Source organism: Pseudophryne corroboree, chromosome 6 (genome assembly GCF_028390025.1).
Source record: "Pseudophryne corroboree isolate aPseCor3 chromosome 6, aPseCor3.hap2, whole genome shotgun sequence".
NCBI classification, from domain to species: domain Eukaryota; kingdom Metazoa; phylum Chordata; class Amphibia; order Anura; family Myobatrachidae; genus Pseudophryne; species Pseudophryne corroboree.
Genome location: NC_086449.1, coordinates 803,181,857 through 803,197,725, shown reverse-complemented (window position 1 = coordinate 803,197,725; position 15,869 = coordinate 803,181,857). Strand labels below are relative to the sequence as shown.

General features: G+C 45.9%; 1 protein-coding gene across 1 annotated transcript; it reads right to left on the bottom strand.

Annotated features, from left to right (window-relative positions):
* Positions 1 to 2,237: 2,237 nt before the first annotated feature.
* On the bottom strand, positions 2,238 to 14,357 carry RAB19 (RAB19, member RAS oncogene family). Its single transcript, XM_063930597.1, has 4 exons — positions 14,267 to 14,357; positions 11,385 to 11,663; positions 4,383 to 4,566; positions 2,238 to 2,863 (listed from the first exon to the last, which is right to left on the bottom strand). Exons 2-4 carry the CDS (start codon positions 11,577 to 11,579, stop codon positions 2,598 to 2,600), a joined length of 645 nt encoding a protein of 214 aa, XP_063786667.1. The 5' UTR covers positions 11,580 to 11,663; positions 14,267 to 14,357; the 3' UTR covers positions 2,238 to 2,597.
* Between the last annotated feature and the right edge of the window lie 1,512 nt (positions 14,358 to 15,869).

Sequence of the window (15,869 nt, the reverse complement as noted above, 5' to 3'; positions counted from 1 at the left end):
GTTTAGTTTGGTTGGAAGATGCTGCACACGCAGGTCAAATATTGGTCAACTTGTCATTCAAGTAGGAACTTGACTTATGATTGACTCATTCTTGACAACTATCCATGTCTTGAAGCGCATACACTGCCAAACATTGCTATCTGTGCAGCCAGCTTGACAGTCCACAGAATATATTGTAGTATTTGTGTTATGACTCAGTGATGGCTAACCTTGACACTCCAGCTGTTGTTGAACTACACATCCCAGCATGCCCTGCATCAGTTTTAGCATGGCCAAATAGTAAAACTGATGCAGGGCATGCTGGGATGTGTAGTTCAACAACAGCTGGAGTGTCAAGGTTAGCCATCACTGTGTTAGGTAGTCCTACTTGCCAAACCCTGATGAGAAAACAAGGAGCACAGATGACTTAGACACACCAGCCGTGGCTGATTTACTGCTCCCAAGACCTTCATCAGACAATCCCAGCATTCATTTCCCGGGTTTCAAATAAACTTTTTGCTTGAAACTTGCACTTTCCAAAATATCATGGTTCCACCTTTGTGTATTCTCCCCGCCTTGTAGGTTATTCATGTACTGACCTCTAGGTAGTTCTACAGAACATATCTGTATAACAGGTCCATATCAATAAGCTTTACATTGAATATTTACCCTAGGAACTGGATTGTGATTCTTCTATGACTGAGGATCTACAGTTGTAAAAGACCATTTTACATATCCTCTAACACAGTGGTTACCAAACTTTTTTGAATCACGGCGCCCTAGAATATCAGAATTTTTTTTCACGGCACCCCTAGGCCAAAAATGTCTTATTGAGAAATCTAGAAATAGATATTACATTAAGTAGATCGCGTTTATATGTCATCCTTAGGGTCAGTTGTGTGGTGAGGGACAAGATTTGCTTCTGTTTGGCCACATATTTTATGACTGGCAGCCACCAGCACTGGTTTTGCTTATTATATTGACCATGAATAATTTGAATTGGTCCTGGACCACCAACCCATGGCACCCCTGCAAGTGTCCCGAGGCACCCCAGGGAGCCACGGCACACAGTTTGGGAACCTCTGCTCTAACATTAAAGTTTTAGCAGGACAGCCCCATTTACCATGAATTAAAAAGATGCCCTTACCACTTTGGGACATTTGATTTCCAAGACAGACTCTGAGCATGGAGTTGGAGAAGATTTGGAGCATGCTCTGATTTGTCCTTGTTTTTATATAGTGAGATTTGGGAAGTATGGCCCTGACATTACATGAATCTTTGCTTTTCTCAGCACCATGAGTTATTCTTAACAAAACACACCAGATCACTCGTCCTATGATCTATAGAGCAACAGAGAATATCAAATTCTTCTGCTGCCTCCAACACCTCCACTTACGGTGGCCAAGACCTGTGGTTGATTCGCGGAGCTCTCAAGACTACATAGCTTGACTACAATGTTTACATAATGTTGCTGATTAAGACACAGTAACTCTATATAGCAGTATTGTGGTTCTTATACACAAACAAACTTAAAACCATCATAACCTCAAACAAGTTATGTGCTTAATTGCACCTGGCATCTGGCCCAGTCAATTGGTGGCAGTTGCCACCTGCTATTTGTCATATTTTCAGTCCACTTTGGATCTGGAAAACCTTCAGTGAAGTCACATATAACTGCCACTAGGCTCGCTCCCCTTGTTAATGTATTGTAAGACAATTGTCAAACATCAATAGGTCAGACAAGAGAGGTAGAACATAAATAAGACTGACAGGAGAGCTCATGGTAAAACATCTAGAACACTGGCAGAAGAGGTCCAAGTAGACCATCAGTAAGACTGAAAGGAGAGCTCCAAGTAGACCATCAATAAGCCTTGACAGAAGAGCTCCAAGTAGAACATCAGCAAGACTGACAGGAGAACCCCAGGACAGGTAGACACTCAGTAAGACTGACAGGAGAGCTCCAAGTAGAACATCAATATGATTGACAGGAGAGTTCCAAGTAGAACATCAGTAAGACTGACAGGAGAACCCCAGGACTGGTAGACACTCAATAAGACTGACAGGAGAGCTCCAAGTAGAACATAAGTAAGACTGACAGGAGAGCTCCAAGTAAAACATCAGTAAAACTGAGAGGAGAACTCCAAGAACAGATGAGACAATTGTGGAAAAGGGAATAGAAACTATAGCAGCTCTACTAAACGATGAGCTCTGTGAGCAGACTTACCAGGATCATCACAGAAACTAGGTGAATTCCTGTATCATTATTATTATTTTTTTTATAAAACTATCCATTGATATTTGGAAACATAAACAATTTAGGTTACATTTTCTTTTAGATAATCTCAATAAGCACCTTTTAGAGTACAAGCTGTTGGGGAACTACATTTACCAGGATCTTGTGATCATTGCAGGAGTTGTTGTTCGTGCATAGCTAAGCTATACTCCTAAAGTCTAACCCAGTAGCGGAGAAGGACCGCTTTTTCTGAACATTTGGAAGGGCTTCCTGTGGTTGATAGATACATGCCCAAGTTGTGAGAAGAGCCATTGGCATCATTCAGAAAGGTAAACATGACTCATCAAATAATGGCTGGGGGCCAGCATTGCCCAAATGCCCCCAACTATCCACACATACAGTTTTTATCCGGCTCCTTTGCCACCACAATGGGCTGAGAGTCCAGGACAAAGCTGGTTCGAGGAACGTCCTTGTGGAAGTGGAGGGTGTTCCGAGCAATGAGTTCTTTAGCCATCAGGAGGAAAACTTCATCGATGTTGCAGGACTCTTTAGCTGAGGTTTCTAAGACCGCCAACAGGCCATGCTTCTCTGCGAGCGTGCAGGCCTCTTCAAACAGGATCTGACGCTTCTCAACCAGGTCTGACTTGTTACCTATAAACAGAGAAAGGCAAAAGGAGAGCATATAGGTTGTAGCGGTGGAAGGAGTCTTAATAAACACAATGCAGAGACGCCAGTTTGACCTGTACCATCCAGAAGGGGTTATCTTTTGTTATTCATTGTTATATTTTTTTATTTAAGCTGTGGCCTGGACAAATTAGCAGCTGGCCATAAGGTATCTCCATTTTCAAATTGCCACTTACACCAAGTACAGGTATATAGATATTGCAAGACATTGGCAATTGGAAATATTTGTGCGGCTTCGGACAAGGCCAGGGACGTTCCTTTCACTGTTATTTGCAGCCTAATTGGGGCTTAAAATAGTAAAAAAAGGAATTTCAAACCCTGATTCAAAATGCACACCAATTTGAAACAGCTTGTTCATATACAAGTGTGTATAGATCGGGATCCGGTCTGAAGATCGACACGGTCTAGGTCGACAATGTTTAGGTCGACCACTATAGGTTGACAGTCACTAGGTCGACAGGGTTGGAAGGTCGACAGGGTTTCTAGGTCGACATGTGCTAGGTCAAAAGGTCGACATGAGTTTTTCACATTTTTTTCTTTTTTTTTACTTTTTCATACTTAACGATCCACGTGGACTATGATTGGAACGGTAATCTTGCCCGAAGCATGGGGAGCAAAGCGAGCCATGCGAGGGGACACGGTGCACTAATTGGGATTCTATGTCACTCTACGAAGAAAACAACAACAAAACCCCCACAAAAACCTCATGTCGACCTTTTGACCTGTCGATCTAGCACATGTCGACCTAGAAACCCTGTCGACATTCCAACCCTGTCGACATAGTGCCTGTCGACCTATAGTGGTCGACCTAAACATTGTCGACCTAGACACTGTCGATCTAATGATCCACACCCGTATAGATCATGGTGTCCTGTCTTTAGATCGACAACACGTAGGCGTAGGTCGACCACTAATGGTCAACATGCATAAGGTCGACATGGACCTTTTTTTGTCATCAATTTCACATGTCGACCTTTTCATGTGTCGACCCATTGTACCTGCGGGAGGACACAGTGCACTAATTGGGGTTCCCGGTCACTTCACGAAGAAAACGACACAAAAAACCCCCTCATGTCAACTTTTTCCATGTTGACCTTATCCATGTCGACCTAATGGCCGGGTCAACATATTTCATGTGTCGACCTAGTCACAGTCGACCAATAGCGGTCGACCTAGTTACTGTCGATCCAACGAACCACACCCCGGATCATCGTGGTTGTGGCTCTTCCCTTCCCTTTTTGTTTTGCAATAGTCGGATCTATTTTTAGTTGATTTTTTTTATCATTTGTTCTTTCTTTTATAAATATCTTTATTATTATTATTATTATTATTATTATTATTGTGACAATTACACCACAGTAAAGTACACATGATTATTGAGTTTATGCTTCAATAATGAAAACAGTTTTATAAAGATAAACAGCTAATATGTGAAGTACGATCGATGGGTAGATGTTGGACCTACGGTGTGAGATACCCCACCTACCAATTAGCATCAACATCAAGTTGGCTGCTCCGTATTTTTCCACTTCGTGGATCCAGTGAGGGACGGACTCAAACGTATGGCGGCGTGTGATGTCATAGGCTATGATGGCTCCATGCGCACTGCGGTAGTAACTCTGTGTGATGGTACGGAACCTCTCCTGGCCGGCCGTGTCCCAAACTTGTACCTGTGGGAAACCGCCGAGTTACTTTGACATACTGTTACACTACTATAACATAGGCTTCAAGGTAGGCAAACTATGGCTTCCAAGCTGTTGTGGAACTACACATCCCAGCCTGACCTAGATGCTATTGTTCAAGCAAAACCCACTTTTATAGAAATGTTAGATTTTCTCTGTGTCTGCGGGGACTGTAAAGGGATTTGTGGAAAAGTGTTACATTTTCCCTAGCAGTCCACGCACAATAGTGCACTGCTGCAGCTGACATGGACAATCTACAGAGGGGACGTGGCCAGCACGATGAGATCATGAAGCGGCAACTGCATAAAGTCGCAGGCGGGCGACCGCCAAAAGCCACAGACAGCAGCCATGTCTGCATCTACCCAGTAGCGGATCTTGCCACGGGCAAGCAGGATTTTTGCCCGGGGCGCCGCCTCCCGCAGGGCGCCATCCGGAGGGCGCCGCACCAGGGCAAGATCCGCTGCTGCTGTGCCCCCCGCTGCCGCTGGCAGCTGTGAAGGGAAACTAGACGCGATGCGTCTAGTTTCCCTTCGTGGAGAGGTCCTTTACTGTGCGGTGCGCGATGACGTCAGCGCGTACCACACAGCAAAGGTCCTCTCCACGAAGGGAACTAGATGCTACGCGTCTAGTTTCCCTTCGTGGAGAGGACCTTTGCTGTGCGGTGCGCGATGACATCATCGCGCACCGCACATTTCAGAGCGCTACAGTAGTCTGTACAGGGGGCGTAAATGACCACGCCCCCTGTACGAAGCCACGCCCCCTATTGCCGCACAGGACGCACAGAGCCCCAGAACCGGCCCTGCGTCTACCTTTGAATCAGGCCCCACAAATGCAGTAGTGCCAAGAGAGGGGGAGAGAGGGTTCATATTACCCGGGCCCAGACCTGATGGAGGGGCCCTGGGCCCCCTCCTCCTTACCTGTCAGCAGAAGCTGCAGCTCTTCTCTGTGTGCTGGGCTGCAGTGTGGCCATGAAGGCTCTTAAAATACCATTTCTCTGACGTCCTAGTGGATGCTGGGGACTCCGTAAGGACCATGGGGAATAGACGGCTCCGCAGGAGACTGGGCACATCTAAGAAAGATTTAGGACTATCTGGTGTGCACTGGCTCCTCCCCCTATGACCCTCCTCCAAGCCTCAGTTAGATTTCTGTGCCCGGCTGAGCTGGATGCACACTAGGGGCTTTCCTGAGCTCCTAGAAGAAAGTATAGTTTAGGTTTTTTATTTTCAGTGAGTCCTGCTGGCAACAGGCTCACTGCAACGAGGGACTAAGGGGAGAAGAAGCGAACCTACCTAAGTGGTGGTAGCTTGGGCTTCTTAGGCTACTGGACACCATTAGCTCCAGAGGGATCGAACACAGGACCCGACCTCGTCGTCCGTTCCCGGAGCCGCGCCGCCGTCCCCCTTACAGAGCCAGAAACAAGAAGGTGGTCCGGAAAATCGGCGGCTGAAGACTTCTGTCTTCTCCAAGGTAGCGCACAGCACTGCAGCTGTGCGCCATTGCTCCTCATGCACACCACACACTGCGGTCACTGATGGGTGCAGGGCGCTGGGGGGGGGCGCCCTGAGCAGCAATAATAACACCTTGGCTGGCAAAACTAACACCATATATAGCCCCAGAGGCTATATAGGTGTATATTAACCCCTGCCAGAAACGATAAAATAGCGGGAGAAAGCCCGCCGAAAAAGGGGCGGAGCCAACTCCCTCTGCACACTGGCGCCATTATTCCCTCACAGCTTCGCTGGAAGGAAGCTCCCTGGCTCTCCCCTGCAGTCCTGCACTACAGGAAGGGTAAAAAAGAGAGGGGGGGCACAATTTAGGCGCAGTATATATATATATTATAGGCAGCTATAGGGGAAAACACTCTGTATAGTGATATCCCTGTGTTATATAGCGCCCTGGTGTGTGCTGGCATACTCTCCCTCTGTCTCCCCAAAGGGCTTTGTGGGGTCCTGTCCTCTGTAAGAGCATTCCCTGTGTGTCTGCTGTGTGTCGGTACTGCTGTGTCGACATGTATGATGAGGATAATGATGTGGAGGCGGAGCAAATGCCTGTGAATGTGATGTCACCCCCTGCGGGGTCGACACTAGTGTGGATGGACTTATGGAAGGAATTACGTGACAGTGTCAGCTCCTTACATAAAAGGTTTGACGACATAGGATAGCCGGCTACTCAGCTTGTGCCTGTCCAAGCGTCTCAAATGTCATCAGGGGCTATAAAACGCCCGCTACCTCAGATGACAGATACAGATGTCGACACGGATACCGACTCCAGTGTCGACGATGATGAGACGAGTGTACCCTCCAATAGATCCACCCGTTATATGATTGAGGCTATGAAAAATGTTTTACACATTTCTGATGATACCCCAGGTACCACAAAAAAGGGTATTGTGTTTGGTGAGAAAAAACTACCAGTAGTTTTTTCTGCATCTGAGGAATTAAATGAGGTGTGTGAGGAAGCCTGGACTTCCCCAGATAAGAAATTGATCATTTCTAAACGGTTAATGGCTGCGTACCCTTTCCCGCCAGAGGATAGGTCACGCTGGGAAACACCCCCTAGGGTAGATAAAGCATTGACACGCTTATCAAAGAAGGTGGCACTACCGTCTCCGGATACGGCCGCCCTAAAAGAACCTGCTGATAGAAAGCTGGAAAGTACCCTAAAAGCTATATACACACACACTGGCATTATATTGAGACCCGCTATTGCATCAGCTTGGATGTGCAGTGCTGCTGCTGCGTGGTCAGACTCCCTGTCGGAAAACATTGATACCATGGATAGGGACAATATTTTGCTAACGATTGACCATATAAAAGACGCGGTTTTATACATGCGTGATGCACAGAGGGATATTTGCCGGCTGGCATCAAAAATAAGTGCTATGTCCATTGCCGCCAGACGGGGGTTATGGACTAGGCAATGGTCAGGTGATGCCGACTCCAAGCGGCACATGGAAGTTTTACCCTATAAAGGGGCGGAACTTTTTGGGGAAGGTCTTTCAGACCTCGTTTCCACAGCTACTGCTGGGAAATCGACTTTTTTGCCACAGGCTACCCCACAGCAAAAGAAAGCACCGTATTATCAGGTACAGTCCTTTCGGCCCCAGAAAAACAAGCGGGCTAGAGGCTCATCCTTTCTGCCGAGGGGCAGAGGAAGGGGGAAAAAGCTGCAACACACAGCTAGTTCCCAGGAGCAGAAGTCCTCCCCTGCGTCCGGTAAGTCCACAGCATGACGCTGGGGCTGCTCAGGCGGAATCGGGAACGGTGGGGGCACGTCTCAGGTTTTTCAGCACACAGTGGGCTCTCTCACAAGTGGATCCCTGGGTCCTTCAAGTAGTATCTCAGGGGTACAGGCTGGAATTCGAGACGTCTCCCCCCGCCGTTTCCTAAAATCTGCCTTGCCGGCAACTCCCTCTGCCAGGGAGGCAGTGTTGGTGGCTATTCAAAAACTGTATTCACAGAAAGTGATCGTCAAGGTACCCCTCCTTCAGCAAGGAAAGGGTTACTACTCCACAATGTTTGTGGTACCGAAACCGGACGGTTCGGTGAGACCCATCTTAAATTTAAAAACCTTGAACACTTATATCAAAAGGTTCAAGTTCAAGATGGAATCGCTCAGGGCGGTTATTGCGAGCCTGGAGGAGGGGGATTACATGGTATCCCTGGACATCAAGGATGCGTACCTGCATGTCCCCATTTACCCTCCGCACCAGGAGTACCTCAGATTTGTGGTACAGGACTGTCACTATCAGTTCCAGACGCTGCCGTTCGGGTTATCCACGGCACCGAGGGTCTTTACCAAGGTAATGGCCGAAATGATGATACTCCTTCGCAAGAAGGGAGTTTTAATTATCCCGTACTTGGACGATCTCCTGATAAAGGCGAGGTTCAAAGAACAGTTGATAGTGGGGGTGGCACTTTCTCAGGAAGTGCTACAACAGCACGGCTGGATTCTAAACATTCCAAAGTCACAGCTGGTCCCGACGACACGTCTTCTGTTCCTGGGAATGATTCTGGACACAGACCAGAAAAGAGTGTTTCTTCCACTGGAAAAAGCCGAGGAATTGTCATCTCTGGTCAGAGACATTCTAAAACCAGGAAAAGTGTCGGTACATCAATGCACACGAGTCCTGGGAAAAATGGTAGCTTCGTACGAAGCAATTCCATTCGGAAGGTTCCACGCAAGGACGTTCCAGTGGGACCTGTTGGACAAATGGTCCGGGTCCCATCTCCAGATGCAACAGCGGATAACCCTATCGGTCAGAACCAGGGTGTCGCTGCTGTGGTGGCTGCAGAGGGCTCATCTACTAGAGGGCCGCAGATTCGGAATACAGGACTGGGTCCTGGTGACCACGGATGCCAGCCTTCGGGGCTGGGGGGCAGTCACAAAGGGAAGAAATTTCCAAGGACTGTGGTCAAATCAGGAGATTTCTCTTCACATAAATATCCTGGAGCTAAGGGCCATTTACAATGCCCTAAGCCAGGCAAGACCCCTGCTTCAAAACCAGCCGGTACTGATCCAGTCAGACAACATCACGGCGGTCGCCCATGTAAACAGACAGGGCGGCACGAGAAGCAGGATGGCGATGGCAGAAGCCACAAGGATTCTCAGATGGGCAGAGAATCATGTGTTAGCACTGACGGCAGTGTTCATTCCGGGAGTGGACAACTGGGAAGCAGACTTCCTCAGCAGACACGACCTCCACCCGGGAGAATGGGGACTTCATCCAGAAGTCTTCCAAATGCTGGTCAACCGGTGGGAAAAACCACAGGTAGACATGATGGCGTCCCTCCTCAACAAGAAGTTGAAAAGATATTGCGCCCGGTCAAGAGACCCTCAGGCGATAGCGGTGGACGCTCTAGTGACACCATGGGTGTACCAGTCGGTTTATGTGTTTCCTCCTCTACCTCTCATACCCAAGGTACTGAGAATAATAAGAAGGCGAGGAGTGAAAACCATACTCGTGGTTCCGGATTGGCCAAGAAGAGCTTGGTACCCAGAACTTCAAGAGATGCTTACAGAGGACCCTTGGCCTCTGCCGCTCAGACAAGACCTGCTGCGGCAGGGACCCTGTCTATTCCAAGACTTACCGCGGCTGCGTTTGACGGCATGGCGGTTGAACACCGGATCCTGAAGGAAAAGGGTATTCCGGAGGAAGTCATCCCTACCCTGATCAAACCCAGGAAGGATGTCACCGCAAGACATTATCACCGCATTTGGCGAAAATATGTTGCTTGGTGTGAGGCCATGAAGGCCCCGACGGAGGAATTTCAACTGGGTCGATTCCTGCACTTCCTGCAAGCAGGGGTGACGTTGGGCCTCAAATTGGGGTCCATAAAGGTCCAGATTTCGGCTCTGTCGATTTTCTTCCAAAAAGAACTGGCTTCTCTGCCCGAAGTTCAGACTTTTGTCAAAGGAGTACTGCATATTCAGCCTCCTTTTGTGCCCCCAGTGGCACCTTGGGATCTCAATGTGGTTTTGGCATTCCTGAAATCACATTGGTTCGAACCACTTAAGACTGTGGATTTAAAATATCTCACGTGGAAAGTGGTCATGCTGTTGGCCTTGGCGTCGGCCAGGCGGGTTTCAGAATTGGCGGCTTTGTCTTGTAAAAGCCCTTATCTGATTTTCCATATGGATAGGGCAGAATTGAGGACTCGTCCTCAGTTTCTCCCAAAGGTGGTCTCAGCTTTTCACTTGAACCAACCTATTGTGGTGCCTGCGGCTACTAGGGACTTGGAGGATTCCAAGTTGCTGGACGTAGTCAGGGCCCTAAAAATTTATATTTCCAGGACGGCTGGAGTCAGAAAGACTGACTCGCTGTTTATCCTGTATGCACCCAACAAGCTGGGTGCTCCTGCTTCTAAGCAGTCTATTGCGCGCTGGATTTGTAGCACTATTCAGCTGGCGCATTCTGCGGTAGGCTTACCGCAGCCTAAATCTGTAAAAGCCCATTCCACACGGAAGGTGGGCTCATCTTGGGCGGCTGCCCGAGGGGTCTCGGCTTTACAACTTTGCCGAGCAGCTACTTGGTCGGGGGCAAACACGTTTGCAAAATTCTACAAATTTGATACCCTGGCTGAGGAGGACCTGGAGTTCTCTCATTCGGTGCTGCAGAGTCATCCGCACTCTCCCGCCCGTTTGGGAGCTTTGGTATAATCCCCATGGTCCTTACGGAGTCCCCAGCATCCACTAGGACGTCAGAGAAAATAAGATTTTACTCACCGGTAAATCTATTTCTCGTAGTCCGTAGTGGATGCTGGGCGCCCATCCCAAGTGCGGATTGTCTGCAATACCTGTACATAGTTATTGTTACAAAAATCGGGTTTTTGTTGTGAGCCATCTCTTCAGAGGCTCCATTTTGTTATCATACTGTTAACCGGGGTTCCTATCACGTGTTATATGGTGTAATTGGTGTGGCTGGTCTGAGTCTTACCCGGGATTCAAAAATCATTCCTTATTGTGTCAGCTCTTCCGGGCACAGTTCCTAACTGAGGCTTGGAGGAGGGTCATAGGGGGAGGAGCCAGTGCACACCAGATAGTCCTAAATCTTTCTTAGATGTGCCCAGTCTCCTGCGGAGCCGTCTATTCCCATGGTCCTTACGGAGTCCCCAGCATCCACTACGGACTACGAGAAATAGATTTACCGGTGAGTAAAATCTTATTTTTTTTTCCTAAGGGTGCATGACCACGCCTCCTGTGATTAGGCCACACCCCCTGAAAAGTACTTGGGCCCAGACAGGCTCTCTACTGCCCTGCACATATGATATCTTTATGGAAGAGTGTAGATTACACAGGGGGCTTACCTTTACTTTTTTGCCATCAATATTCATGGACCTCACGGTAAAATCCACCCCGATGGTGTTCTGATGCTTGTCGCTGAAGACCCCAGACTGGAAGCGGTGCACCACGCAGGTTTTCCCCACATTGGAGTCCCCAATTAGAATTATTTTAAATAGAAAATCAAAAGGGTCATCTTCTGGAGGGTCGGCTGTGGACATGTTCTATGTGAGCGATGGGCAGGTAATCTCTGAATGGAGCGTGTACAGATCTGCAGGTTAGGAGCCAAGAGACATCTCGTGGACCTGGGATCAGACAGAAACTGTGATAACTTATGTGTATTTAAAGGGAGGCTGCAGGGGCGCAACTAGAAGTTTGTGGGCCCCATAGCAACATTTTGAAGGGGCCCCATCACAATCAAAATAATAATTCTAGTTAACCTAAAAGTATTTTCTTTTTAATGATCTCAAACTACAAATCTACTGGTTCGCAGTTCCCCATTCATATTCAATGTTTGCCATTCACAATGAAAATATGCCCAAATTATGACAAGTTAGCCTGACTGTGTGAACCGACTCGAACTGGTTCTGACTTTCTAGATATTTAAATTTCAGAACCGATGCGTCAAAATTATTCTGGTTCAAGCATGCAGTTATTTGGCGTTCAGGCTAAGGGATTGAATTGCATCCCAGACACACTGGATCCACACGCATAGGATGATAATGTCCTGACCACATTTACAGATAAGCAATATGGAGAAAAAAAATGTAAAGACCGTTCCTGGTTGGGACACTCGCCTATCTTAATAAACAGATCATATTTACATATATGCCTAATACAGAGGTTCTCAATCGTGGTCATCAAGGCATCCCAACGGTCCAGGTTTTAGGGATATCCATTACTCAGCACAGATGGTTAAATCAAATTGACTGAGGTGCTAATTATCTCACCTGTGGCCAAGCATGGATCAACTTAAAACCTGGACTGTTGGGGTGTCTTGAGGACCACGTTTGAGAACCTCTGGCCTGATATTCATCTCACCTGATGCCACTTGGCCTCCACACACTGTGATACTCAATAATTTCCCAATTATCTTGCCTATATTACAGAGTGGTGGCTACCTTATGTTTGGGCCCCAAAACCAAAAAGGACCAACTTGATTTTCATATAGTAAATCAGAAATCCATTCAGCCAGTGGTACAATCTGGATTTGTGTGTGGTCACTGGTCAACTGCTGGGTCCGAGACTGGTTTGACTTCATATGTACAGGGTCGGTACTACCATCAGACGAACCTGGTTCCGTAGGGTGCCAATGGCTAGGGGATGCCTAAATCACAGAGCAGAGGCCGCAGACATGTAGTGGAAGCATCTGAGCAGCTTCTTAAATATGGAGCTGCCGCCTACTGCTCCTCCCAGTCCCTTATGGCCTGGTGGCGTGGCACTGGATTATGATGTTGCAGCTCAGTTGGGGTGCTACCACCAGGTGAGGAGGCACTCTGAGCACAGGAGGCAATTGGGGAAAAAAAACCTTTTGGCCGACGTGTTGTCAGCTTCAGAGACGTAAAATAACTAAAGACCTTTTGTAATGAGCAGTGATGCATTGAGATGTTCTCTATTACTAGATACACATGATTGACCTACAATTTTCTGCCATTCAGAGTCAGGGCTGGACAAAACAAAAACAAAACCTTTTTTTTTCATGGGTACGTCCTTACTAAACTGTATTGAATGTATTCCGCCCTTTGTGTCCAGAGGCAGAGAAACATCAAAAGGATGACACACAATAGGCACATCAAACACTGGCTGCTAATGAAAGTGTAACATTGTATTAGGAGACCACGCAATGATACCCTATGAGTGAGTGACACTAAAACCTGCATGAATAGGCCTCTGTAAAATATTAAAGACTTTATATATTCCCTTCACGTTTATTTTTCCAACAATCACTGATACAAAAGTAGCAAGTTTAAGACTCTCATTAGAATAACAATATATTTAAAAAAAAACATTACGTTGCACAGCACATAAATGGGGCAGGTCAGGTGCTTAAAGGTTAACCGTCATGGAGACGTTCCACAGGAAACAAATATTCATCCTACCAGTTCACCAGAAAGGTGTGACATTACTGTGGAATGCGGGGCTTGCAAAGGGTTAAACCCTTGTAAACCAGTTCCACATCTGCCAGTCAATAAATGGGAAATACATTCTCGATCTTATGAGTATTTCTATACTTGCCAATATTTAAAAATACTGTACCTGCCGATCATTCAAATTCCCAAACCGAAGCACTTTATAAAAGTGTCACCTCTTTGATAGGCCCGGTGGAATTCCAGCTAAAGGCTGGCAGAGCATTCTGGGACTTACAGTTCTACAACCTTTGGGTAATCATCTAAAGGCCACGAAACTCAAACTAAAAACAGATCTGACATATCACAAGGTGTAACATTCATTTGCAAAAGTTTTTATTTCATGAAAAGTGTTGGGACAAATACATCTCTCGAGCTACAAGGCCCAGGTCATGCTGGGACTTGTAGTTTGGAGTTAAGATTTCATTTGATACAGTGCTGTTTATCACATTCTATTCATTCCCAAACCAACATAGCGATACAATCGCTGTTTCAAAATTAAATTATACTTTAAAAGAAACTCACAAGTTTAATTTTAATTCATTTTATTTTTTTTAATTTACTTAATTTGCCAACTTAATGCAATTATGTTTCGTCTGTAATAGCCAAATCTACTCCCTCTGCTCTCTCTTCTATGACAATAGCAAAGGTGATGGCAAAGTACAATAAGAACATTATATACATCCCCAGTAAAGGAACTGCACAATGTATATTACAGCTCTAATGTATTCCCACATTTAAATCCCCACCCAGAGTCCTCCCAACAGTCCCAGCTTCCTTACCTGTAGCCTTGTCCGCCAGCACCTGTTTACCTGTCACACACCATCCTGCGACTGCATCTCACCTGGCTGAACAGACCTGCTTCTGTCCTCTACCTCCTCTAATGATGCATTCTGGGTGTTGTAGTCCAGGAACCAATAGTGCAATAAGGAAGTGAACTCACCTGTCTTGGCAGGAGACAAACAACCTTTTAATGCCCTTGCGTGTTCTATAAAACCATCCAGGCCAAGAAGCAGCAACCGGCAATGCATTAACCCATCCCAGGCACTGTATTCATCACTCTATAAAGGATATATATTTAGATTTTAGCATTAACAATACTAAACCAGGCAACTCCTTTGCATTGCAGCAGGCCAGTGGTATATGGCAACTGTGTATACAACAGGGCGACACAATTACCATATACAACGATTACAAAGAGTCATTTGTGTTTATTATAATGAGATACAGTAATTAGACAGTGACATCTTCTCTCTGGGTTTTCATTGTCTTATTGTCAGTGGACAAATTATCATTTTAGCTTTGTTAAACATATTTGGATTTTTTTTTTCCACTTAAAGACCATTTACTGTTACATAATTATATTTTATTAAGGCTGGAGTAAGAGTAAGAAAAATTAAATACACATTTCCATAACCAAAACATATACAAGATATAACAGAGATAATTGGCTTACAAATAAAATTACATGTATTAAACGTGAAGTTATTACATAATTTTTAACTATATTTTATAGTAACACCCCTGCCCAACTTACCTACCTTTGAGCTATTGTGCTCCCTGCTGACATCTAGTGGTGGGCCAGAGGCACCAGTAGATTGCAACGGAGTCTTCTTTTCCCTCCCACCCTTCCGCTCTCTTGCTGTTTGATCGCAGCTACTGCACAGGCAACTAATGCAATTACCGTTCAAAGTCTAACTGCAATCATTTTTGGGACGGGGGGGAGGGGTGGATCTATTACATGTGGAATGCCGGAGATAGTGGTTAAAAATAGTAGATGTTCTTAGTTTATCACAGCATTTGTTAAAGTCAAACCATCCAAAAACAAATTGGCAAAAATTGCAAAATCAATTAAACTATAAATATTTATGAATAGCAGTGGAGTGTGTGTATTCTGGCGCGGTCTAGAGTGTCAGCCCAATCTCACTCCTCTAGTGATTTGCCCAACCTCAAATCACACACAATATTAAGAAATAAAAAAGTCGTTGAGGGGAAATCAAAGGCGATACTCAATAATTTAAGCAAGGTGGAGAAAATAAATAAATATACGTCACATGAAATCTCGATGAACTGGTATCAATATGGGTCTTTTCTCATCCAATGTCTATAGTGAATTTTTTCTTTATCAATTCAGACAGATCTCCAACGCAAAATACATAGGAAACAAAAATGGAAAAGGGGCACACAATGTGTAGTAACGTTTGTTATAGGGTAATATGAATAAGTCCAGTGACTTCTCCAACGGAAAAAATGAACCATGTATGGTGGAAATCTTGATAGCTGAGAAAGGGACAGTTCCTCACCACCTTTTCATATAAGGATAAACGTACCAACACTCACTTAAAGAAGTGTAACACCATGCATATCAAGGTATCTTTATCATTT